Below are 26647 nucleotides of genomic sequence, written 5' to 3'. Positions count from 1 at the left end.
TTTCACAGACCTTCTGAGAATTACAAATGAATCATACTACCTTCTCCAGCCTGCCATATGGGAATGTGATGATACAGAGAAAATATTAGATCGATGCGTCATTTCGGATCAAACTCATGTTTGTGTCTGAACAGAGAAGAAACAACAAACTTCACATTTAGCTTTTATACAACCTGTATGAGTTCTTATTCTTTGCCATCCAGGTTTGATGTTCCAGCAACGTAGTAACTGTAGTTGGTGAATGCGATTCTTTTTGAAAGCTGCCTGTCAAACATCAGATATCTGACCAAAGACAAAGTAAATTAAAGGTAAAACGTGTAGTTTCTGACCTCTAGTAGCACACTCAAAAACAAACTGAAATGGTAAACAAGTCCTCCAAATTAAACTGTTTGACAAAGCCCTCTACATCGACACATTTTCTGATCTGACACCCGTGTCAGCAGGACGTGCAAAACTCCCTCCAAAACCATGAATAAATCACTGATGGGTTTAAGCAAAGATGATACTTGGGTTTTAAATAAGTACTATGTCATTATTAGAGGATGTTCGTCAACATGGTTGCAACAATAAACAAAAGTGGCACAATCATCGTCTGAATGTTGCTTTAAAGGCAGTTTCAAACAGCCATATAGAACAGCCCTATGTACTAAATATAATAACTGCATTCTGTTCAATATATCAGCTTTAAAATTAAGGATATACTGTATGTGTCAACAAAAGAGAAAGTTACCAGAGATTGAGCAACACTAACAAGCAATTTTCTGTTGACCTTGATGGCTCAATTTCTTCATTTTTGAAACTTGTCAGTGATGTACCTCAAGGGTCAACTCTGGGTCCCTTTATGTTTTCTATTTACACACTTCCCCTTGGCTACATACTGAGATCTTCCTGTAAATCCTACTGATTCTTGTAGTTTAGGTGCCCTAAAGTACTGCACTGAAGATATAAAGTGTTGTTTGGCTTCATGAGGATACGACTGAGATAATTAAATTCGCTTCTTCCAGCCTGACACTTGAAAATTAATCCTAAACTTGACTTCATGCCCACAAACTCCAAGCCATCCTCCAGAAATTTGGGAGCACACTTTGATTCAAATCTGACCTTTGAAAAAAAAACCAGCACAAGGGGTTGCTCAGTCTTGCATTTCTCTAAAATCAAACCTTTTACGTCTGCTGCTGACCTGGAGAAAGTCATTCATGCCTTCATTTCATCTGGTCGACCACTGCGACTCTTTGTATTCTGCACTACACAAAAAAAAAGCACTAAATCATCTGCAATTGATCCAAAATACTTCTGCTAGAGTCTTAACTGGAGGTACAAGAAGAAAACATATTACCTCGATCTTAGCACCTCTTCGTTGGCTTCCCATTGCTTCCAGGAAACAGTTTAAAATTCTGTTTGTCACATACGTATTAACTGGATTAGCTTTTATTAAATGGATTGCTCTGCAGTGCTCCTTATCAAGCTTTAGAGATGACTCAACATGCAATTGGACAAATGATGGATGAGCAACAAGCAGCCCAGGAAAGAAAGAGAATCCGCCTTAAAATGAATCTCTCTGGTCAAATCAAATCAGAACAAAGGACATGGCCAAAAAGAAGAAAAAGAAAGTTGCTGAACGCTAAAAAGAGGGCAGCATCTCAGTTTTAACAGGCTTCTTCTTTCAAGGAGACATTATTGTTATAATGAATAATTCCACTTGGATTAGAAGAATCTGCAAATGAGCCTGACTTCTGGTGATTTGGCAGCTCTGAATATTAAATTTCACTAAAAATTTAAATCAGATTATTAAAAAATAAAAGGCCTTTCTCCTGCAGTGTTTTGGGAAGTGGTGGCGGGAGGTTTCTGTGTGCCACCGCTGCCGCTGCCCTCTGAATCACTGCCAGTAGGAAGAGCGATGGTGGGGGAGGAGGGGGAGAAGTGAGAAACATTTTGACACTGAAAAGATTTTTGAGACCACAGCTCGCATCTGTGATGAAAAAACCTGTGGTTTTTAGAGAACATCTCCACAATGAAAGCCAGGATGTCTTAAGTCATCCGTCTCCACTGAATGCTTCAATGTGTGGGGTCAGAACCTGAATTTATCTCCGAACATCGGCTCAAAACAACTTCCCGAAGCAGGTTTTAAGAAGGATTTTTTATTTTTTTGCTCTTGCGTGTCACTGTTTGTAAAAGTGTGATGAGATGTGTTGGAGGATGGAGGCTGAAGGAAAAGAAGTAAGAAAGGAGGAGAAGGGGAATTACAGAGGGGCCAACAGGGAGGGATATTGAGTCATGAGGTTGACGTCCACCCGTGGGAACGAGGGAGGAGAGGGGGAGGAGGAGGAGGAGGGGAATTAGAGAGTGAAGGAGAGAGGAGTTAAAGACTTTTTCTCATCCTCTCATCAACCATTTGATTTTCATAACAGGCTTTGGAAGGAAATGAGTCACATAGTGAAACAAAGCAGCAAATACAAAAACACTGTTGTACTGGAGTTCGATGGCTTATGTTACTGCACCGGTAGAGTGTTAGTATGAAGTGTAAAGTCAAACAGTAACATCTGCTACGACGTTAGTTTCACACCGAACTCTTCACCATCTCCCCTTCCACTAAAACTAAAACTAGGTCGACCAATATTAAAAATATATTCAGGTCAAACGGGAGAGAGAGACACAATTAATAGTGATGGAACCTAAAAACTACTCCATCAATATATCAAACCTGGTGCCTACATTACCCACAATGCAACACGACTGCTGACAGTTTGGCACAACGTCAGAGCTGGGAATGACCAAGTGGGAAGCTTGGTGTTGTTGTTGTTATTGTTGACAATACCAGTAAATAATTTGATGCAACACAAATAAGAAGTGCTAATAAACAGTATATTACTACAGCTGCTGATGCACAGAGTAGCCATCTTGGATTTTGAAGTCGGGATAGTGAGGTTCTTACAATTTTCCAACTTCAGGGAAGTAGTGCAGTTGAAATTTCTGACTGGGAACTCAGAAAATGGTTCACACCACGAGACCCAGGTGTGTTATGCTAGTAGCAGCTAATGTAGCCTTGAACCGCTAAAGGTGAGCAGCAGGCCAAAGAGGTTTTTAACTCCACGTCAACTGATCTTTTTACTTTTCAAACTTGTCGTATTCAGACCCAAACAACTCTGACTCATTTGAGGAAATTCATCAGACTTTGTGCAGCTCCCTCTGGACACACAAAAGACTTTATACAACTTTGTAAACAGACTGGAAATAGCTGGAGGGGCCCTTTAAGAGATCGACAATACTGTTGTATTTAAAAAAGAGAAAGTTGTTTTTATATCGTATTTAATTTTCTTTTTTTTTTTCTTGTTGGATGCTTATAATTTAATCTATTTCAACCTATCAGATTCATTATTTTTGTTTGCAGCTGAGTCTCATAAAAGGCTTTGAATGGATCATGATGTAATACAATAAAAAAAAAATTAAATTAAAGAGAAAGTAACGTTTGGCGTCACGTGTGAAATAGCTAACATGTGACAGAACCATTACATCATTCAATATGTATCAGTCACCTCAGTCACACTTTCTTTTTTTACTTTTTTAAGACCAACTTCAAAAGTTTCTGGAAACAAGAATCTGCCATTAAGTTTTTCTTAAACAACTTAGCGGTGTCATACACGCCCCTGTCAGCTCAATACAACATTAAAACATGGTCCCAGTTTACAGTTTAAATATCAGGGATATTTCCATCTTTTCAACTGTTCCACAATGAGACCAGTCAATAAGGAATAACTTGTACCTGCTCAGGGAAGGTATAAATATTATATTGGTACACATAGGTACTTTAACTTGCCTTGTGTACTTCAGTTATTAATGTCCCTGAACACCTTCAGACAACCTCCAGAGACACTTCGATTCAGGTGAAGAGACAGAAGTTTTTTCGGGTCATTCACTTTGTTCTAGCTGCGCGGCCTCTGTGCCCACTCACGGCTGAAATGATGGATTTCTCCTCGTATGACGGATGAATGTCGATGCGAAATGGCAGCTCTACAAAGACGCCCCTCGCTCTCGCTCTCGCTCTCCAAACCACAACTTTGCATCCGAGGCCAAAAGAAACATTTATTGGAAAGCACCAGTTGTTGCAAATTGCCTAAATTACAGCACAGGTGTTAATTCGTGCATAAAATTGCCGTGACTCTTTGACTCCAAACTTGTCTCAATTTCAAACCATAAACACATGAACCACCAACCACATTACTAACGCCTGGAGTGACCTGCTGCTGTCATCATTCTCTATTAAAATGAATATCATAAACTATATTGTGATTTGAGTAGATTCGTTCTACTAATATTAAAGCAGAATAAAGCTTCCCTGCTCTCTTATCATGTTGCACTTGAGGCCACGCCCCCACCACTGATGTCATAGCAGGTGCGTTGTCTTTGACAGCTCAGGGAAAACACCTGCTGTGAAATCACCGACTGGGATTTGTCCAGAAATGAAATGTGCTTATAATTTAAAACCACAGAGAGCAGCTTTTCCTCCTCCAAGCCTTTGACCCTTTAAAACATCCTCGGCACCTACAAACATTTAACCCTGCCTCGCCTGAGACAGTCAGACGGAGCGGGGAGCGTTTTGTTGCAACAAAATCAGCCTGTAAAATCAAGTTTGGGGCAAAGGAAGAATGTGGTTTCCCAGAGAATTAAGTCGGAAAAAAAAAAGGCACCGAAAGAAAAACACAAGACTTCAGTTCCCATTCACATACTTGGGATATTCCTGCACCACTTAGGGGTCAACGGCAGCCGACAGAAAATGGCAGGAAACGAAGCCAGTGTGAGAAACAGAAAGCGGCAGGAGGACAAATTCCTCAAGTTCAGGCCCTGGTTCAGATCTGAGTGACAGCTTCCAGTGGAAAGAGGAGTCACACATGCAAACACGCTCTCGTGCTATCAAGCTGTCCAAAGTGACGACTGACATCCTCTTCCTCTGTATCAGTTTGACTCCCCTCCCCCTCCCCCTCCCTCTCCGCCGCAGGAAGAGGAAACCTGCTCCGATCCCGCCGGCCCGTCATCGTATCGAGGCCCCTGGAAGCGGCTCAAGGGACCCGACTCCTGTACGAACTCTAAACCGGGTGGAAAAAATCCCCTCATCCAGGCCTGGAACATGTGTTTCAGCGTGGCCTTCCTTATGCAACTCTGACCGAGTTTCACTGGTTTTGGCAGGTGGAGGGGAGGGGTGGCTGGAGGGAAGGGGTGGGTATTGTCAGCGGTTGTTATTGGAGGAGAAACACACGTCCTCGAATTGGGGGAGGGGGGGGGATGCAGGTTTTTCTCATCCTTACAAATCTGAGCAGGCGAAACTTAACCAAACCTTAACCACAGCGGTGGCTCATCCAATCAGCTCACTAACCATAACGAGGCCCGGCAGGCCTGTCGGGCCCGAGTCCTCCACATGTTGAAGCTGTGTGCACGGAGCTGTAGTCGCACAGATTCACCAAAACAATGAAGAACAATAAAGCAGAAACCTTCAAATCTGTGTTGGGTTTCGTTAGAGTGAAATAAGTCTGATCATACTTCCAATTCCAGGCCTGAACAGCCCGACACTGGAACACAACACGATGCTGTCTCATTGTTTCCACGTCTTCTACACGGATCGTCAACTCGCCTGACTTTTTAACCGCTTGCATGCAGCAGCTTCAGCTTCGATCTTTAGTATTAAGTGCAAACTCAAGGCTCCGTTAGAGGGTTTCTCATGTTAAATGGAGTCAGCTGGGGCGACCGACTCATGGAGCTAATGTTATCTTAATTAGCTAGCTAGCTGCAGCTGATAACATCTGACTGAAAACATGGACCGGCGGTTTAGAAGTGTGCTTGCTTGTAGTAAGTAGAAGAGGGATAGAAAAGTAGTTTGATCGGCAGGTTTCACTTGGCAAAATGGAAGAGGAGCGATTTATGAAAAAAATTAAGATCTCAAAAAGTTTTTAATCCTCTACTTTTTCAATGCATCATCCAACTTTTTACTCATGCATGCATCACTCCATCAGCTCATTTCCCCACTGTTAAACCATAAAATGTTGCTTATTGTCTGTGAGTATTGTAACAGAAACAGGGTCCGGGGTCGTCTCCATTACTGAGCGTAGTATTCATGAGTGGGTGAGCGAACAGGCCTATGGGACACAGGACCAGGGACTGTTAACACGTCCTGTTGAAAAGTCAACCAAACGACTACAAAGAGACAGAAAACAACCACAAGGAGACACAAAGCTGCAAAGACACGTAAAACAACAAGAAAGAGACTTAAAACAGCCGCTAAGAGACAGAAGATGACAACAGAGAGTCTCTACAAACAATCTCTTAAGCTTCTTGAGAGGATCGTGCACACACTCGTATTTTTTTCCATCAAGTTATTCTGAGTTAAATAACTTATTCTGAGTTAAAGACGTCTCTGGCATTCAAACCCAGTTCAACTCCTCATTTCATTCATCAACCAGCATGACAACGACGAAAAGACAAAAATCTTAAATCAGCAAAAGAAGGAAAACATAAATGTTTACACCTTGCTGTTCCTTTGTTTTCCATCTGCTGAGACAGTGGGAGGCGGGAAAGACAGAGAGAGAGAGAGAGAGGAAGAGGTGGTGGAGTGAGGATGGTGATGAGTGACGAAGGCCGAGGCCGGCTCTATTGATTATTTAGCCGTGTGCTGCTGCTGCTGCTGCTGCCCACATGTTAGTGATACAGTGAGAGCCCACACAGAATTTAGAAAGGAGAGAAGAAGAGTGAGGATCTTTGCATCTGACACAGATGAACACATGCACAGAGATGCTTCTTTTTTCTCTCTCTTTAACTCACACACTCACACACACTCACTCTGAAACATATACACACACACACACACACACAAACATGTGAGTTCACTCTCTATAAAGTAAACTGAATGGAGAGCTGCATTTTGTTTTATCTTCCTTCCTCTTCTCCTCTTTGCAGCTCTACATCTGGTCTGTGTTTAGAGGGACTTTCTCTCTTATCATACTGTACGTGCTCTCTCACACACACACACACACACACACAGACACACACACAGACACAGACACAGACACACACACAGACACAGACACAGACACACACACAGACACAGACACAGACACACACACAGACACAGACACAGACACACACACAGACACAGACACAGACACACACACAGACACAGACACAGACACACACACAGACACAGACACAGACACACACACAGACACAGACACACTCACACACACACACAGCTGACAGCCTCGTAAACTCGCGTTCACAGTCGACGTACTTTATTCATGCGCTCACTCTTGGGCTGTTACGCAAACACTGAGAAAACTGTGCGAGATAAGTTTGTGCAAAGTTTGCAAAGTAAAACAGGTTGGCAGCCGCGGTGAAAATCTCCCATCATGCATCTGGGCTGCTTCTTATTTGCATGAACTATTGTCAGATAGAAGAACATGTGTCCCGGTGACACTGATAACATTAATAAGCAACCAAGGAGCATCACGAGGTGCTGTTGTCACTCTGATCAACACTGAACTGCATTGTACTGCAGGCTAATATAATCTATCACTTGGTAATTTCAGATTATTGATTGTTATTGTGAGTCTTCTGGGTCCTTTAAAGCTTGAAACGATTCATCTAGTGTTGACAACAGGTGACCTGTCTCTCTGGAAAAGGGCCGTTGAAAACTCTTTATGACGATGAGGGAACATTAAACTCAATGTCCAATCCGATCAATTCGGAGGCGGGGCTTCACTTGGAAACAACAGTCATGGAGGAGGAACTAGTGGTGGCTGTTGCCGGACACCTGGAGCTATATGACTTCACCAACTACAGGTAGTATCGAGGTTGCTATGTCGGGAGCTTATCTTTAAAAAGTTAGCATCACAACAATATGACATTATCACATTTTTAAACTCGCAAATCGGCCTCAACAATCCAGTATATTCGGTGTATATGTCGGCGGATAAGTAACAAGCAAACTGCCAAATAAAGACGCCAAACTAGATTTGAGGTGGCACCAATAGATCATTTGTCCACCAGACGGCAGTGACGCTGATTTGTCAACTGTAAAATGTCCCAGTCTGTAAGTATCGGCCTGAAAAACCAGTCATCAAAAACTTCTTTAACTTAGCAACAACAGAAAATACAAACTCTCATGTAAATCTAAACATGAATGAGATTTCTCTGATCCCTACACAGGACGACTGAGACTGAGAATAAACCTTAAATTCATCAGAAAGTTTTTCAAACTTGCAGATTTTCTCTTGACATGATGTTTTTAGACTTTGCTTTAAATAATCATTTGTGTCTAATATTTTTTTTTTCCATAATTGCGACATTTTTTACATGTACTACTTGGAAAAAATCCAGAATCTATGAATGTGATCAACACGAGACGTCTCCTCCTTCACTGACAGCGGTTTCCGCTTCATACTGGATCCTGATTCGCCTCCAAACTGGTTCTGATGTCACAAAATCCTGCTCAGAGCTCAGAGAAACTCCCCTCCATCCGGAGACGAATGTACACCAACACACACCATCCAAACATTTTACAGCATATGGGGGGGCTTTAAGTTACAGGTGAGTGACAAGAGCATCATCTTAAATGTGCCTTGACCTGCCACAGCTCTCTTCAACGCCACAGCTGAGCGACAACATCGACAGAGTTTAAAGGGAAATGTGACAGAGAAGCAGGAGCTGACGCAGCGAAGGAGGTGACAGGGAACAAAAAGTGGCAGGTGGAGAGACAAAACTCTGAAACATGCATGACATCTCTGCTTCTTCACCAAGTTCACATTCCACTCTCTGTACGCCCACAGCGTGCTGCCTTCAGGAGCATCGTGGAAAACCTGCACAGACCCGAGAGCTAACGTCACAGGAAAGTCGCAGATCAGAAAAGGTGTGAGACTTTCCACAACCTTCCTGTTGTTTCCTCAGAAGCAAATGACCAACAATAACTCATCATGAATCATTCTTTTATCAGTTATTCATGTGCTTACATTTTCTCCACCTCCTTCAACTTCACATTTTGGCAATTAACTCTGGTTTAATGAGACTTTCACTTTTTTTTCCAGCAGATTAGAATCACTGTACTGCATCATTCAAAGTAAATTCTGATATTTCCTGCGGCACATGAACGCACACACCTCTCCTGCCAGCTGACAAAAACAAAAAAACCTTACAATAATAAACATCTCACTTACTCACACCCTGGATAAATCTTGTGCACAGAGCAGATATGACCCCTCGGTGAGTCATGAACAGAAACCATGAAGTTTGACACCACCGGTTCAACTCTGCTCCTGCAACTGCAGGCTGTGTAAAGTGACACCAGGTGTGTGTGTGTTTTCTTAAACTGAAATGGATTTTTAATTTCCTCTTACCTCTCGGCGGAGGCTTGCTGACCAGCTCTGCGACGTGCCTCTGCAGCCGGACCACTCTGCCCTCCAGCGCGCCGGACCGGTGGCACACGGACACCAGCTCTCCCTCCAGCTCCTCCAGGATGCTCACCGAGTGGCGGGACAGATCCGAGAGCTGCCGGAGCACCGAGCACAGGGTGAAGCCGCACACGTCCGCCAAGTCCCCGAAAATCTCCGCCTGCCGCCGCCGCTGCTGGTGCTGCGGACGCGCCTCCAGCAGCAGCAGTCTGCCGTCGGGCTTGCACACATCTTTTGGAAGTATCGTCCGCTTGCAAAAAGGCATGATTTAAACAAAAAAAGAAATAACAAAGTCCGTGCGTGGTCAAGTTATATTCCTGTGGTCCTTCTCCCTCCGGTTGGCGCACAGACGCATGCTACGACTCCTCCGGGAGGGAAAACTCCGCCGCTGGTGGAGAGGCTTGGAGCGAGTTGCGCGTCGTGCGCCCTCATTGTTTTTGACTGGGAACGAGCTTTTCACTGCTTGTCGGTGTGGAGGAGAGACTCAGCTGCTCTGACGACTGCTGTCAAGACAATCAGAGTGTAATACAGAAAACATCCGGTTCGAACTTTCAAAATCAAAGCCCGAATTTAGCCCATATTCTTTATCAAAACCACCGAAGTGTCCAAGTGGATTTAAGGATGATCTTAGGTCTAATTGTCGTTGTTATTTTAGTATAAATACACTGATATATAATCTTAGATACGATATAAATGTAGAGTTTAACTTTAATATATTCTACTACATTGGCCATACTAAAGATAACATATTATGCAACGAAGAATTTACTTGAAATTGATAAAACTGACTTTTCTCTTATTGCTTTGTGACTTTAGTTTTGTATTTTAAAAGTATTTATGTTAGCTAAATGGTTTTGCATACTCAAAATCTAAAAAGAAGAAGTATCCATGTGTCAGTCTGTCACTTTAATGGCTATTCTGATTTTTTTGTTCCACATTAGTTATGAAACAAATGCACAATTTTATCCTGCAATTTTGTTTTTATGACATTTTTGGCGTGATTTAAATTTTCTAGACCACTTGATAGTGTTCAACCCTCTACGTGCTTTTATTTTGAAGCGAAATAACAAAAGTCGCATCTTATTTTGTCAAGTTTGACGCGGCGACACGGGGAGCAACAGTCTGGTGTTTCCCGTGAAGAAAAAAAAAACCTGTCTGAAGGAGGAAGAGAGATGAAGAGGAGAAGAAAGATGAGGAGGAGGATGAAGAGGAGGAAGAGAAAAAGAGACTGGAAGGTTGAAAGAAGAAGAGACTGAGGGTGTAGGAGACGGGGGATGGATGAAGTGTTCCGGAGTCCTTCACGCACCGCTGCGCGTAACGGTGCGCGCCCACGTGTGACTATGCGTGTGCATGTGTGGGTAGGTGAAAGACAAATTAAATGAGTGGAGACTCCTGCCCACAAACTTTTAGTGTGGGGCTGTTAGTCACGGTTTGTTGCCCCTTAATCTTAATGCTACTGTGTGCGGTTGTATTTTAATAATATTGTGTGTTGTGGCGCTGGTTTGTGTTTGTCCCTTTCCTGTTCTAACATAAAAGTGTCCATGTAAAAAACAGGGTTCATAAAGAAATGGTTTTTTCCCACTTTAGTGTGTAAAAACGAAGCATCAATCATCTTCCGGGGCTGAAAAAATGAAGCCAACAAGCAAGTGCCAAAAACTGCAGTTCCTCTAATGGCCACTTGAGGCTGGCCCCAACAGTGAGTCAATCTCCACAGGGTATGCATAGTTGAAGGTGTGGTTGCTTTGAGTGACAGGTGGGGGAGCGTATGCTTGCTACAAACCGGTTGGCACCGAAGTCTCCACACACGCCTCTCCCCTTTGCCCATTTTTGGAATTAGCCAGGAGTTGGGCGGAGTCAGGCACTGCCAAGATGGCGACGGCGGAGCAGCCCACTCCGAAGGTTACGTCCATCTTCGTATACAGTTGACTGTGTAAATTTGAGTGGTCTGCACAGAGCCCTGACCTCAACTCCACCCAGCTCCTTCAAGATGAGCTGGAACAGCGACTGTGGGACGGACCTTAAGTTGGACTTCACCGATGGTCTTGTGGTTGAACTGGAGCGAAACGCTGCAGCCAGGTTCCAAAATCTGGTGGAAAGCCTGAAACCAGAAGAAAGAATGAAAGAATGAAAGAAAGAAAACGTCACTGGAGGCTTCACGCTGTAGAAATGAGACATGATTTAAACAACTGGGTCTGGAAATGAGCGGAAGAAGAAAAACCAGGGGACACGAATTCCTGAGTGAGAGAAGAAATGAACCAAGACAACATGAAGCTCTGTTTTTACTCTAAATTGATTGTTTCGTACATCTTGTACAAATTTGTGGCTCATTGTAGTTAATTACTTTAAAAAGAAACAGTACAGTAGAAACCTGCTACTTTTTTAACTATACACAACCTGTTTGACACGACAAGTGAAAGTGAAAACTGCACGTTTTTCAGCTTCTCTCGACAACCATTCCATACATTCACTCCTTTAGCTAAAACACATTATTATATTTGCATGAAGTTGGGTTGAAGTTTTAATCTGAGTTGCATTAGAGGAGTCTGCAGATACTAGTGAGTAAAAATACAAATATCAAGTCTAAAAACAGACACAATTTTATGCATAAAAAAAATCCTGTAGCTAAAACTTATGTCATTGTTTTCACGTGACACCAGTTTCCCACGAGTCTGACCCAAGATCAGAACAACCTGTGTAGATTACTCATCAGATGCATTACATAACATAGTCACAAGACCATCATTAGATTTCACCGAGAGGATCTTTAGCATAACAGCGAACGCCTCCTCCTCAGCTTTCTGTTTTCCTGCTTTTTTTTCCCCCCCTCATAGTCCCTGAACACACCACCGATCCAAGCCAAAACTCTCTGGTCAACCAACATTACCAACTTCTCAGAGTGGATTTATCTCTTTCCTCCCACACAAAGTGACAACAAGTGCACGGAGAGCGCGGTCAGAGTATCTCTTTAAGAAACCAGATCAGTTGCAGGAGCCCCTGGGGCACATGACGTGGCCCCCTGGACTCCGAGGAGCAGGGTGGAGGAGCTCTATCCTCCCTCTCTCTGGAGCTGTTTGAATCCCTCTTGCTTCACAACTGTTTTCCCCCCTGCCAGCTGCTCACATCCTCCGCCGTAAATCTCACTAAATTATCATTTGTCCTCCGCTCACCTCCCTCTCATGAGAGATGACGCATGAATCAAGAGTTTCATTCCAAAAATGACATTTGGTAGAATCTAACACTTGCTCAGATTAATTGATTAATCGTTTTAATGTGTCTCTCCTCTGTGTTTTGAAGAACTTTTACCTACATACTAATGGTTCTGTGTCCATGCATGACATATTAAGTATAAAAATTAATCACCTTTAATTACACAGCTTTGAATTCCTTCTCATCATTTTTTTCGCCTCACCTTTTTTCTGTTTTCATGCACTTTTATACATATTTATCAGTAATATTGATTGTTTTATTTATTGTTTGTTGACTTGTTTAATGCACAATTTTTGTTAATCTATCAAAGATACGATTTCATACAAGAGTTTGGAGGGTCAAAGCTTTTTTTTTGTTTGTTTTGTTGCCAAGACGAAAACAATAACAGCAAAATAGTTTTTAAAGAAGCTATTTGTAAGTTTTGCTAACGCTACATAGCTAACGTTAGCATTAGCAGCCGTTTACTAAACCATTATAGAGGAAGCAATTTGAGTTCAGCATCAAGCTTCATTCGTTTACTCACCAAGAGTCGTCTCCAGAGGTGGAAAATGTTTGCTCTTGTCTCTATCACGTCTTTTGTTCTACTGAAGTTAGCATGCTAACTAGCCAGGCTAGCCCGTCCGTTCACTTTTCCGATAGCAGCTCACTCTAGCCTCCAGTCTGCCCTGAAGACGTAGCGCTGCTCTGAGGACGTATTATAACCTCTTGTCTTTGAGGAATAGCCTAGCTCGATGGTCAAGGAAGGTGATACACAGGCAAAGGTGAATATTTGATTTACAGTCCTCAAGCTAGGTGACCCGAAAAACAACAACAACAAAAAAAGAGGGATTTGGTCAAGGCTGGGGGAAGTTTGTTGCTAGGGTTAAACGAAACACTAGATTTCAATTAAAGTAAACAAAGCATCTCAACACTGTGTGACTGACTCTGTGTGACTGAACAACCTGTTTCTGTAGCTCTTAAGAACAATGCACATCAAATATGGATTACATATTGAACCACTTGCTACAAACAATATCTGTTCAAGCCTCTGTTTTTGTGTTGAACACAATCAGAGTTTGTTTTTTGGTTGTTGTTTTTTTTGTTAACAACTCTGACCTTTGACCTTTTTGTTCTGTTGGTTCTCCATAACATCGATCCAGCCTGCTGAATCAGTCTCTCCCATCCTTTTTGGTTCATATTCAAATGAATCGGTGTCACCACAGTTCAGCGTGACTGCGAGCTGTTTTTCACTGTTTTTTCCTCCTTAAACTGTTTTCATTTGAATAATTTGAATTTGTGAGTCGCGAAGAGATAAAACTACACCCAATATTCAAGGAGAAGAAAGCAAATATTGGAGAGAACTCTTGAGAGAAATAAACAATTTTGTGCAGCAAAAATATGCAGCCCCTCGGATTTATGAGCCTATTGGGGATATTTATCTCATTTTGAAAAAAATGTGTGTTTTTAACATTTAATATAAAGTGTCGACCGAGAAGTAAAATCCTCAAACAAGATTCTATTTTACAATGAACCCGTCCAGCTGCACAGATCTCCTCCTGCTCCTCCGTGAGCTGAATTTACAGCACAGTGACGTCTCAGCAAACTTCTCTACAACACTTTCCAGGACTCTCTGCTTTCTGCGGAGCCCAACGTATCCCCTCCTTCCACTTCCCTCCTTCCACTGCCCCCCCCCCCAAAAAGAAAAGCACATCTGGTCCTCAGAGCACCCCCCGGGCCCCCTTTAGCAACCCCTCCCAGACGTGAACTTGGCCTACCTAAATGTTTTTGTTCATGCAGTCTGTGTCTGTCTTATGGAGCTGGGGGGATGGAGGGAGAGAAACGAGAAGGAATTTCAACATAAACTGCCTTTTATTGACACAATTGAAAACATCAACATGAGAAACTTATGAGAGACAGAAGAGAGAGGGAGTGTGTGTTTGTGTGTGTGTGCGTGTGTGTGCGTGTGTGTGCGTGCGTGTGTGTGCGTGTGTGTGTGCACGACATCAAGAATGTAGATCCAAACTGCTCTGCCTGTGCAGGAGATTGGAGAAAGAGAAGAAGAAGCGGATGGGAGCGGCCGCATTACATCATCTGCACACTTACCCTATGGCCTCACACTAATCATGTCAGTGTTGTTGCTTAGCCAATCAGTTGCCACGACAACCGACGCGTCAATTAGTCAATCAGCCGACCTAGCTAGTCAACCGAATCAACCGGTTAGTTTTTAGACTGGACGTCCAAACCCCGCCTTTCGGCCGGCGACCTCGACTGTCACTGAGCCCGTCGTCCAATCAGCCGACAGGCAGTCAGGCAGTCAATCATATGGAAGCAATTGATTAGAAACAGCTGTCCTCACCCACTCTCGCTCCCTCCCTCCTCCACCTCCTCCTCCACCTCCTCAGATGACTGAGTTCATTGTTTCAGCAGCTCAGCCCACTTTTCTGCACTCGCGCAGGGAGCACGCTCCAAATTCACCTCCATTACTTTTGTCCACTTGGACCTGCTGCCTCACTCCGTCTCACTTTTAATTCATAAAACCATCATCACTTCAGTCAGCTGATCTGCTGTCTTACATCCAGAGCGACTCACACAGGTGATGAGTTTATCTCAGTGGCTCCTAAACTAAATCTGAAGGGTCACAAAGTAGTTAAAGCTCCACATTCTCCTCTTCTTCTGTGTTTTATTTCAAGTGTTGATCCATAAGAAGATATATTTGTGGTTTTAAGAACCAAAAACCATCTCAGTGAAGCCAATCAACAAAGAGGAAGTTCTGAGCCTCTCATCTGATTGGTCGACTGTTTTCTGAGTGATTGAATAAAAATATAGCAGATTTCAGGTAAAACACTTAGAGAAACCAAATCCTGCAAGGTTTGGATGGTGGGTCCGGGTGGGTGGTGACTGCTTTGTTGTGACATCACAAAGTTACAGGAAGTCCTGACGGTTCATTTTAAGGCTCAGTTTCTGAATACAGGCTGTGTTTATTTCTCTGTGGACTGAGGCTTTGATACGTTCGCAGTATTAATATAGATCCTAGACCTGATCTATAATCAATTATATGGAAATATCATTTTATACTATATGGGACTTTTAACATCGTAAAAGAAAAACATACTGTTCGTCCCAGTAGCCTCATGTTAAAGGTGCACACAACATAACTATTTGTATTACTGCTTTCATACATTTATAGTCCATCAGTATTTCTAACTTACTATCTAACTTCCACCATTTATTAACACACTGTAAATTCATTATCTATGGTAGTTTTTTTTGTTTTTATCTTCATTGTTATTGTGTATAATTACTTTTACATGCAGTATTGTCTTGAGTCTCATCCTGGGCATTTCAAAAACTTTTTTTTTTTTCTTCTGACTTTTCTTTAATTTGGTTTTTTTCTTCGCTAAAATTGCTCCAGGTCTCTGAAAATCCCTCAAATGAAACAACCTGAGAAAGAAAAAACAGACTTTTTGCAGATTGAAAACAAAAACACACTAAACTGTGAAGAGGGATCGTAGGCAGAAATGACTTATTAAGAGATTGAATTTTATTTTTCAAAGCCGAGACTTGGCCTGTCAATCATCAGTCATGTATGGGGGGGGGGGGTCACTGCAGCATCATGGGAACACTTTTTAAATGTAGGTATGTCTTTATTTTATTGAAGAATACTATATTTTTAAATCATATTTGGCTCTAAATAAAAACAAAGATACAATTATAAGGATGTCACACCTCTCTGAAATCTGAGATGACAGATACAACTGAAAAGATGTTTAATATTTAAGGCTGAATATCCTGTGATACGCACGACCTTGATGTCACACACAGAGTCGCACTGAGCGGAAGTTAAATCTGCAGCACGGCAAATATGTGAAGCCTGTCTCCATGTGTGAGGTCCAGTGCAGTTTGACTTTCTCCAGACATTAATTAAGGATTGTGTTTAGATGTACGACCGACGATCAAGCGCCTGTGTGTGTGTGTGTGTGTGTGTTGTTGTTTAGGACAGCTGGAGGTGGCGACGGATGCAGGATGAATATATTCAGGACGTTCATAATGACTGTTGTTTTCCTTCCTGCTCAGTTTCAGTCTCTGTAAGATAATTCGACATATTAGTGTTCTGTTCTTTGAGTGGATGTTTTTCTCTGTATTTCCTTCCTCTCTCATTTCTTTTTGCTTTTTCTCACCATGCTGCCAAATGCGTGTGTAAGCCTCAGTGTGTGTGTGTGTGTGTGTGTGTGTGAATCAAATGTGATTGTTGCTCCGCTCACAAGGGGGATGCAGAGCAGGACCGGAGTAAAGCACGCGTCTGTTGAGTCTCATATTTCAAATGTTCAAAGACTGTGTTTGTGCGTGTGTGTGTGTGTGTGTGTGTGTGTGTGCACGCTTATTTGTTTACAAGAACTGGTCCCAGGCCAATAAAAAATGGGGACAACGCTGCCACTTTTGATTTGTTGCTAAACCACAAACCCTTAAAAGTGTTTAAAAATCTGTCACTTCATTTGGTCGCATTACCTCGAAACACAAATCTGTTTACACGCTGCAGCCTGCAGTCACGTCAAGGTCAAAGTTCATCGTCACATGGATGGATTCAGGCTACCTGCGTTCGCTTCCTACTTCAGATTGTTTATACATCGTTGAATAACATCAACAGTTTCTGATTAATGACCTTATTTCCTGTTTCCACCTGCATCGTTTTGTTGGTTGGTTGGTTTGTCAGCGGGATTACACAAAAAAAGTGGTGAACCCATTTACACCAAACTTGGTGGAGGAGTGGGACACGGGCCAGGGAAGAATCCATTAAATTTTGGTGCCGACCCGGTTAAAGGGGCGGACCCAGGATTTTTTTATCACTTTGTTTAATATTGCGAGATGTAACATATATAAAATTAAAACATATAAGTAAAAATTATATATAAGACCTATACATATATTGACATATACGTCTCGCCCGTATAAATATGTATGTTCATGTATGTATGTTTACACTGGAGACATGTTACATAAATACATATCCATCCCAAAACCTGTCATTGTATATTGATATAATAAACAGCAGCTTCTCAAAGTCTGAGACACTTTTCCAGAATGAGAAATTAATAGAAAAACATATAAAAAATGTTATGTTGTTTTAATAAACTTCCATATATAAATTAAATATATATCATCAACATCGTCATATTATATTAAAATAAAATCAATCAATAGATATTTTTAATGTATGTGAATCTGACAGACGTGTAGGATTGTTTGGCCTGGGAGCAGGTGTGTGTTCTACTGTTCTCTCAGGTGTTTAGTAACTTTGGTTACTGGTCTCTGGCAGTTACGTAGGAATTAGTGGCCACTGGTCAGATGATTAGACAGGTTGTCAATAAGTCAACAGGTCAGTCCGGATTATTTTAACCCTTTCATTTGATGGTGAAACTGGAGAGACGATAAAAACTGTACCAGGGAACGCAACAGTAAAACTGATCATGTTTCAACACTTATTACTTCAGAAACATACTAATAATCACTACTACGCCCCGGCTGTTTGTAACCTCCTGCAGAACTCGCTCACTTTCAAACAGGCTAAATTTAAACTGTGTTCCTAAGGCGAGTGGTGAACTCAAGGTTGTCAAAATGATGACACTCAAAACATCTGTATTTTAGAGGTTTTTAAAGGTTGAGTTAGATTTTTTTCTTTTTTTTCTTTCCCCTCTTTTAAAATGCAGCAGATTCTCTGTCCTCAAACGCTGTCCTCACTTCTCCCTGCCAGAGATGATGGATTACTGTACTGTTCAGTGTGTCAGAGAGCAGACGGTCATGGGAGCGAGCCATGCCCCTCTATATGCACACACACACACACTCCTGCTGTGTGTGTTTGTTATAGCGTGTGTGTCATGTGCTGGACAGGCCGGGTGAGGGAACGCAAGTCACGGGTATGAGTGGTGGTGATCTCTTTCTCCTTAACGTAAACACACACACACAAGTGAAGCTGAACACCAGAAGAGGATCCGTAACACACACACACACACACACACAGGTGGTGTGTGCCAAGCCAGGTTACTGCAGCGCAGAGCAGGCTGTAACTCAGCAGTCACCATATGGACTGGTACTGAAGTCACAACACAGAGAGATGGAGGGATAGATTGGGGAAGGGAGAGAGGGTGATCTGGAGGGAAGGATAGGGGGATGTAAAGTAAAAGATGGAGGGACAGAGGAAGGAGGGATAAGAGGTGGAAAGGAAAAGAAAGATTAGATGTGGAGCGGTGTGAGGAAGGATGGAAGGAGAGATGGAGGATATTTACATAAAGGGGGAATTAAAAAAAGAGGGAGGGAGAGAAGATGAGGTAGGGACCGATGCAGAGAAGGATGGAGGGAGGACGAAATGATATTTAGGGAAGAATATAGGAAAGGAAGGGAGGAGGGATAAAGGAAGAAAGAATATTTAAGGAGGGAAGGTAGGAACCAATGTGAAGGGGGAAGGAGGTGAGGGAGGATGGAGCTAGGAAACTGCAGGGGGGTAGGAAAGATGAAGGAAACTGAGGGATAGAAAGAAAGAAGAGATGAAGGAAGGAAGGACAGAGATGGAGAAAAAAAATTGGTAGGAATCGATGTGGCAAAGGAAGGAAGGAAGGAGGAGAGGAAGGGTGAATGGAGGATGCATCTAGGAAAAGAGGAGGGTGAGGTGAGAGGAAGCGAGGAAGGTTAAAGGGAGGATGGGATGAGAATAATGGAAAAATAACTGCAGAAGAACTGAGGAAGAAAGAAAGAGTGGAGTAGGAAAAAGGGAAGGAGGTAGAGAGAGGATGAGACTGGAAAGAAGAAAGGAGGGAGCAGAGGGATTAGGAGAATAAACAGATGGATGGTGCATGATGAGATGAAAAGAGAGCAGAGAGGGATGGAGGGGGGGAGGATGGGCTGAATCCAGGTGAAAGACGGAGTTGCTGTTCAGGTACCAGCCACAGATCTCACGTAGAAGCAGAATTAAAGGGACAGTTCACCTAGAAATGACTCCTGCTGCTGCACTTCACACAGGTGTCACTCATGTTAATTGCTGCCTTCAATGCAATTGTTGCTAAAACAGGAATTCAAAATTACCTTTGTATCTGTAATTTCCTTTATTCAGTTAATTTCTGCAACAGAATTTCAAACAAAAACTCTAAAATTCAACTTTAACAAAATATGTTTAAACAGTAAACTGTATTTTAAACTGGTTCATTAACATCAATAAACTCCAAAAGCCAACTTCAGTGATTTGAGCTTCTGTATTATCTGCTGATATCTTCTAATGACTCATTTCAGAGTTTTAGACCTCTAAGAGTTAAGTTTTTTAGAGCTAACTTTTTTAAATATGTCTTAAACCCCCCCCCGGCCTGATTTTGGATAAAAATGCAGAACACCATTTCAGTTTCTGAGTTGAGACTTGCAGCTATACTCTGGAACTTTTCTCAACATCTGAATAAAATCTATTTCCCATCAAAGTCTAGGTCTGCGTACAGGAAGTCTTTATAGCAACCAGAAAGGACGCACATGGACGAGCAGAGTGTTTTGTAAATAACAGTTTATTTGAAAACCAGGTGGTCTGTTCTGTGGCCAGTTTAGCTGCTGCCCTGCTTGGCGGCCAGCCTCTTGTCTCTCTCCTCGGCGATGGTCAGACGGATTCCCTTTCCTCTGGGCAGGGACACCCACGGCTTGTTGCCCTGCAGACGGTAGAGGGGCGACAGGGGCAGGTAGAAGGTTAAATGGTTAATGTTGATCGAGGGGGGGTTCAGTTCATGCAAGCCGGCGGTATCAGACAAGGTTTGTAAAAGCCTCTAATTCTGAATGTGTTTGTGATTTGCTTGTTTGTGTAAGGCTCAATCATGTTAACGACAGGTTTATTCTTTACAATTAAAAAATCACGAAAACACAATTTTTATGGTGATTAGAAACATTCATTTACATTTTTAATGAATTGTTTAATTACCAAGATTCAGGGTTATTTTTGAGAATCTGTAGCCATCATCTTATCACCATTTCAAGCTAAAATAACACTAATTTCAGTTTCTAAAATGAGAGATGTACTGATTGTCATTGTCACAGTAAATTAAATCTCTTTGGACAAACTAAAAAATTCTGATTAAAAAAATAAGTCATTAGTTGCAGGTCTAAATATTCAGTGTAACAGGTTTATTTTTAAATCTTGTAAAACATTTAGCAGAGATGATCCTTTAAAATGTTCTCTGGAGAAAACCCAGTCAGTAATAAATATATTAATCTGGAGATAATGGCCTTTCAAGTTACGTGCAGCCAGTTAAACACAGGGAGGAAAAGCGAGAGAGCGGCGTCCAGCTTTTCACTGCTGACGCTCTCCACAGGCCACATCCTCGTAATCACACCGTCTTTATCAAGGAGCTCAGAACTTCTTAGAGGAATTGGTAGTGTGTTTTCATTGCTGATCAAAACCAAAAAATGTCATCATTGCTCCAACATTTAGAAACACAGGCAGAGGTTATTCTCTTCTGCATGAAGAGTTTTTATCAACCGAGAGAAGTCAAAATATTCTGTGAATTTACCCCATCTCAGTATGACGGACATTTTATACTAGTATCAGTCCTGACACATGTTCTATAAGCAAATGAAGTTGTATCTAAGTCTGGTTGTTTCTCACGTTTTCTCTAAACTCGGTCTGATTATTTCTACGATCCTCACCTTGCCAATGACGAAGATGTTGGAGAGCCTGGTGGCGAAGCTGTTGCCTGTGCTATCCTTGACGTGCACCACGTCGAAGGAGCCGGGGTGACGCTCCCTGTTGGTGATCACACCGATACGCCCCAAGTTAGCACCACCAGTCACCATGCACAGGTTACCTGGAGGGGACGAGAAAAATCACATTATAGACATTGTATTCATATTAAAATCAAACACAAACATCAGGTGACGTGAAGGAGAGCTGAACCTACCAGTATCAAACTTGATGAAGTCTGTGATCTTGCCGGTGTCCAGGTCGATGCGGATGGTGTCGTTGACCTTGATGAGGGGGTCAGGGTAGCGGATGGTGCGGGCGTCGTGTGTCACCAGGTGGGGGATTCCCTTGGTGCCAATGATGATCTTCTTCACCTTGCACAGCTTGTACTGCAGAGAAAGAGGAGAGCAGCTGTGTTACACGTACATAATTACAGGAGTCGTCAGTTCTGAAAAGTTAGCATCAATGTTGCACAAGCTGAGGTTAAAAATGGGTTCAACCCGTTTCCAGTTCTTACCTTGGCCTCCTCAGCGGTGATGCGGTGGACGGTGAAACGTCCCTTCACATCGTAAATCAGACGGAAGTGCTCGCCAGTCTTCTCGATGCTGATCACATCTGTAAAAACACAAGCAGTCGACAGTCTTAGCATCTTCAGCAGCTTCTTTAATACATTAATGGTTTGTGTCGTGGAGTTTAACACCTTCTGGATTATACAGACGTCAGTGAAATGTTAAATGGATTTGGAGCTCCGAGTCCAAGTCTGCCATTAAATGCAAAGGAAACCGTTTAACAGCCAACTAGCCAAACTTTGGCCTGACAATACTCCTCTAATTTGTTGACACTATAAGCGGTGCAGCAGAATATATCCATCCTGACAAGCTTATCATTATCCCTAATTTAAGAGACGATACTTAAAAGCAACTGTCACCCTTTCACTAAGAACCAGACAGATTTATCCCCATCTTGTCTTTCCAATTTAACTCATTACCATTTACCCACACTTAAATTCAAAACTATGAGAGCCTGTTGTGATTAAACTGTCTTAAAGGGAGTTTTACCGTCTCCATACTATGCAATTTTTACCAACACTTCCTGCTTTATTTTACAACTTTGAGTCGACTCCAATTTACTTCACCAGCTACAAATTCACCGTCTTTGAATAAACACAAGATCATGGACTAGAGCAAGTCAAGAGCATCACGTCTCATCTTTCTCAAAGACACCTGAACATCGCCAAGGACACCTCAGTTGACACTTTCTGACCACAGCAGCGTCTCCACCTGTTCAGGTACCGGGATCATTCACAGTGACTTCAACAGATCAGGGTGGAGGTTTGAATACTTTGATTACATGCACAACCAAATGTGTTCTTTTTGGTTCATGTATCATCCCACAAATCAGCAAAAACTCGAGTTCTCTGTACAAAGAAAAAATTAAATTGCCCAGTGTAATGATATACAGTGGAAACACTTTATTCCAAAATGCCAGTTTGATTAATTTAAGAGAGGAGTTGTCAATTTATCCAAAAGAGTAGCCATCAATTTCAATAGGAATTATATAGGAACAACCTTTAACTGCTACTGGCCCACAGTGGCAGGTGTTCAATGTGTATGTATATAAATAGGACGGCGTCGTCCTGCTGTGAAGACTTCCCTTGGATTTGGAAATTAAAATGCCGCACCTCCGTATGAGGCTGTTGGCCGGCAGTGAGGTGGAGAGAAAACTGAATGGGTGACAGGTTTGGAGGAGGCGTGACTGTTGGACCCTGGACAAAAACACGTCGTGTCAAGGCTCCACAGCCAGTTCTGCAAAATTGGGTTTGTTGCAGTCATTGAAAAATACATTGGACATTGTGATTGAGCTGATGAAGTGTTAAGATTTAACTTTCTATCGAGTTGGGCAGACTTCGTTTCATAATCAAACACTTTGACACAAACATGGACCATGTTTCTTTGGTATCACTGCTAAGTACAGTCCTCATGTTTTCCCCAATTTGTGACAGCGAAGCAGAAGTTTGTTTTTGATTCATAATCTCTCCCTTTCTAATCAAACCAAGTGGAGCAGCTGATGTTGCCTCATCTGTCCTGCAATGTGGCCGAACAGTCACCTGTGTTCTTCCAAATATTCCTGTTTTCACTTGAATCAACCCGACTTGGTCCTGCCAGTATCTCACCTCCAAACCAGTCGGTGTTTAATTTAGTCCATCACAAAATCAAAAGTGACAACAATCACTTCGATTTCCAGACGACCAACTAGGAAAGTGTTAGATCTGACAACTACAACTGAAGCACAGACATCTAATATGAAGTTTAATGTGAGCGTCTTCCTGAACTGATTCGCCTAAAGTGACAGCTGTTGCGTCTGCCATGTTCAAACACTGACAAATGATGGTTTTCAATCCATCTCTTGCCACTTTTTTCAAAAGAAATCTAATGATAGAAACTGACTGAGGGCAAAATAAATCTCAAATTTAGCAACTTAATCTCAAAGTCACACTTCTGTTTTGGAGCTGATTGTTGATATTTACTTGCCTCCAACAAAATGCAACAATGAGTAAGAAATGTCAAAGTGTTGTTGTTGGAGCTCAGAACTTCTTAGAGGAATTGGTCGTGTTGTTTCAGCTCATTGCTGATCAAACCCACAAATTCATCATTGCTCCTTCTGCCTCCTCAGAAACTGACTAAAAGCATCACTAAACAAATCCACCGGCATCAAAACCAAAACACCAGTTTACAGGTTGTATAAATCCGCTTCATCTTACATAACATTACCTATAAATTCTTATATACACATCAAAACAGGAACCAAAGACCCAATCAGTAGACTTTATCAAAAACCTTACTGAACACCAGAGGACATATCCTCCAACAGATTTTAGCAGTAATGAAAGCTCTTCCAAGTCCAATGAGTTAACTCACCCATGAATCCAGCAGGGTAGGTGACATCGGTGCGGACCTTGCCATCGATCTTGATGAACCTCTGCATGCAGATCTTCTTCACCTCATCCCCTGTCAGGGCGTACTTGAGGCGGTTCCTCAGGAAGATGATGAGGGGCAGGCACTCCCTCAGCTTGTGGGGACCGGTGGAAGGACGAGGAGCCTGAGAGGAAAGGAGGTAAAATAAGTATAAATGTATCAAAAATATATAGTATATAAAACAAAGGATAGATCTTATTTGATTATTGGTATTTTTTTATCTAGTAGAAAAATCAGAGCTTGCTCGTTGATGTCTCATTTGTTGTCTGAGAGGATGGATGTGCACGCTCCATTGCTTAAAACTACATCTCTTTACAAAGCTTCAGTCCAAGGCAATTAACAAAACATGCATTAACTTCATAGAATTACTATGATGCTGTATGACAGCAAATCAAACAATAAAGGACAAAGACAGCTGTATCTGACTTGTGTGCATACATGAAACACACGAATGTGAACTTTGAAAGTGTCAAAGATCTGGTTTCCTGCTCAAATTGCCCCAATATTTTACCTGAGCAATAATTGACTATCTTCATCGTCTAAAGCAAACATGGCCCTAGCTGCAACTATTAACTGATTAATCAGTTTACACAATACTGACGGACATATCTTATGATAATCAAATGCTAAATTTAGTAGCTTCAGGCAAAAAATTCAGCACATTCTCAGGTGCCAGCTGCTGACCCTTGTCATGTCTAATAAAACTTAATGTCACGGTTTTGGACTATTAATCAGACAAATCAAGACTTCTGTAGACATCAGCTTTGATTCAGTGACATAGTGACGTGCATCTTTTCCACTTCTGTGACATTTCATACAAACAAACTGAAGATAGACAATCAGATTCTTTGATAATGAAAATAATCATTAGCTGCGTTGCTAGTTTCTTGTGTATTAAGGTCATTACAGTCGCAGGTCTGAGTATGGATTTATATGATTTACAAATCCATAGTGATCTTTGAAAAACTCAGGTTGTGTAACACACTGCTGCTTTTCAAATCCCTAAACTCCGCTAACAATTTAACTACAGATATACAGTGAGGTGCACAACAATTATCAGTTAACTTGCAGCTCTCAAAGATGAGACAGATTACATTTTTAAAATAAAAATGTTTAAGCAACGAGAGACCAGCAATTTAATCTTTGGAAAACTGTACTTTTGCTCCATGAACATTATGAACTAGAAACACGTGAGGATGCAAATACATTTAAAAAGAGGAGCTCATGTACATCACATTTCAATAGCGATGTCTTTATGATTCATACCGTTTTGCTTGCAACTATTGAACCTCAAACCTCCCTTTACACAATTTACACATCAACACTAAACAGATGACACGAAATATAACAATTTACAAAAGGTAGTGGAAACATTACTTACGAACACTCCGGTGAGCTTGTCAAGCATCCAGTGCTTTGGCGCTGCGACGCGCTTCAGGTGCTTCTTCGGTCCTCTTGCCTGGAGGAGAGAGGACAAACCCGGTCAACAAGGCGGCAAACAACCGACAGCGCTGGTCCGGTAATATAACAAGAGCCACAAATACAAAGTAACAGCGCCAAAGACGTAGGAAAGCCCGCTTAGATAAGGACACGCTCGGTCAGCCCGGTTAGCATGGTACGCTAACGCCGGCCGCGGCCTAGCCAAGCTAACGCTATCACCCATTAACATAATTTAAATCTCAAAGTTAAATTAACGTAACTATGGTTCCAAAACGTAGAAAAATCGCACAAGTTTACGTACAAAACAGCGACATTCCCACCGACTAACGTAAAAGCATTTTTCCGTTAATTTAACGCGCTAACACTGATAGCCACGTTCAAGCTAACAAGCCGTGGCTGACTGAAGTAGCGTCAACTGACTTAAAATCATCAATAAAAAACAACAATCGATGTTTTTGGCCACAATATTAACATCTACCGTTTAATAAGGTGTGGAATTTAAAACTAGGACATGTATATGTGCGATAACACAACAGCAGAAAGCGATGTTTGGTGATTATTTCAGAGAGGAATCGTGAGGAGAAACAGCTCACCATGTTGGAGTCTGCGGGGAAAAGGACCTCTCCTCTTCCGGAAATCAATGTTAAGGCCGACTACGGCAGACTGGGAGGGACATAAGAGCTGAAAGTCGCAATGTAAAATCGTACAAATTTGACTGCAATCGTTTCCAGGCACTTTTACTTTTACTTATTCTTCTTATTTTCAAAAATTAAATTCTCTTTAAAATGAACAACTTTCAGCTACTGTGAATTATAATTTGTATGCTCATTCTTTAGAAACTACTAATATTGATATTATACATTACTTTTGCTTTTGATAGAATATTTTTTATAGTAATGTGTTGCTACTTTTACTGA

At 41.9% G+C, this 26647-nt stretch overlaps 2 protein-coding genes across 2 annotated transcripts in view; both read right to left on the bottom strand.

Annotated features, from left to right (window-relative positions):
• Window positions 1-9864, bottom strand: part of nhsl2 (NHS like 2) — a 127273-nt gene extending 117409 nt beyond the window's left edge. The window contains exons 1-2 of the mRNA XM_022761291.1: window positions 9658-9864; window positions 9375-9603 (exon numbers count right to left, since the gene is read on the bottom strand). Of these exons, the coding sequence (XP_022617012.1) occupies window positions 9375-9603; window positions 9658-9693 (265 nt within the window). The 5' untranslated portion in view covers window positions 9694-9864. The remainder of the gene's footprint in view (window positions 1-9374; window positions 9604-9657) is intronic.
• Window positions 9865-20134: 10270 nt separating this feature from the next.
• Window positions 20135-26370, bottom strand: rps4x (ribosomal protein S4, X-linked). The gene is made up of 7 exons (XM_022761279.1): window positions 26324-26370; window positions 25672-25749; window positions 24234-24414; window positions 21833-21930; window positions 21533-21704; window positions 21282-21439; window positions 20135-20290 (listed from the first exon to the last, which is right to left on the bottom strand). The coding sequence occupies exons 1-7, from the start codon at window positions 26324-26326 to the stop codon at window positions 20189-20191; spliced, it is 792 nt and encodes a 263-aa protein (XP_022617000.1). The 5' UTR covers window positions 26327-26370; the 3' UTR covers window positions 20135-20188.
• Between the last annotated feature and the right edge of the window lie 277 nt (window positions 26371-26647).

This window comes from Seriola dumerili, unplaced genomic scaffold, assembly GCF_002260705.1.
Source record: "Seriola dumerili isolate Sdu_G_001 unplaced genomic scaffold, Sdu_1.0 BDQW01000393.1, whole genome shotgun sequence".
NCBI classification, from domain to species: Eukaryota; Metazoa; Chordata; class Actinopteri; order Carangiformes; family Carangidae; genus Seriola; species Seriola dumerili.
Note: the sequence above shows the minus strand (reverse complement) of the source record. Positions and strands in the feature narration are given on the sequence as shown.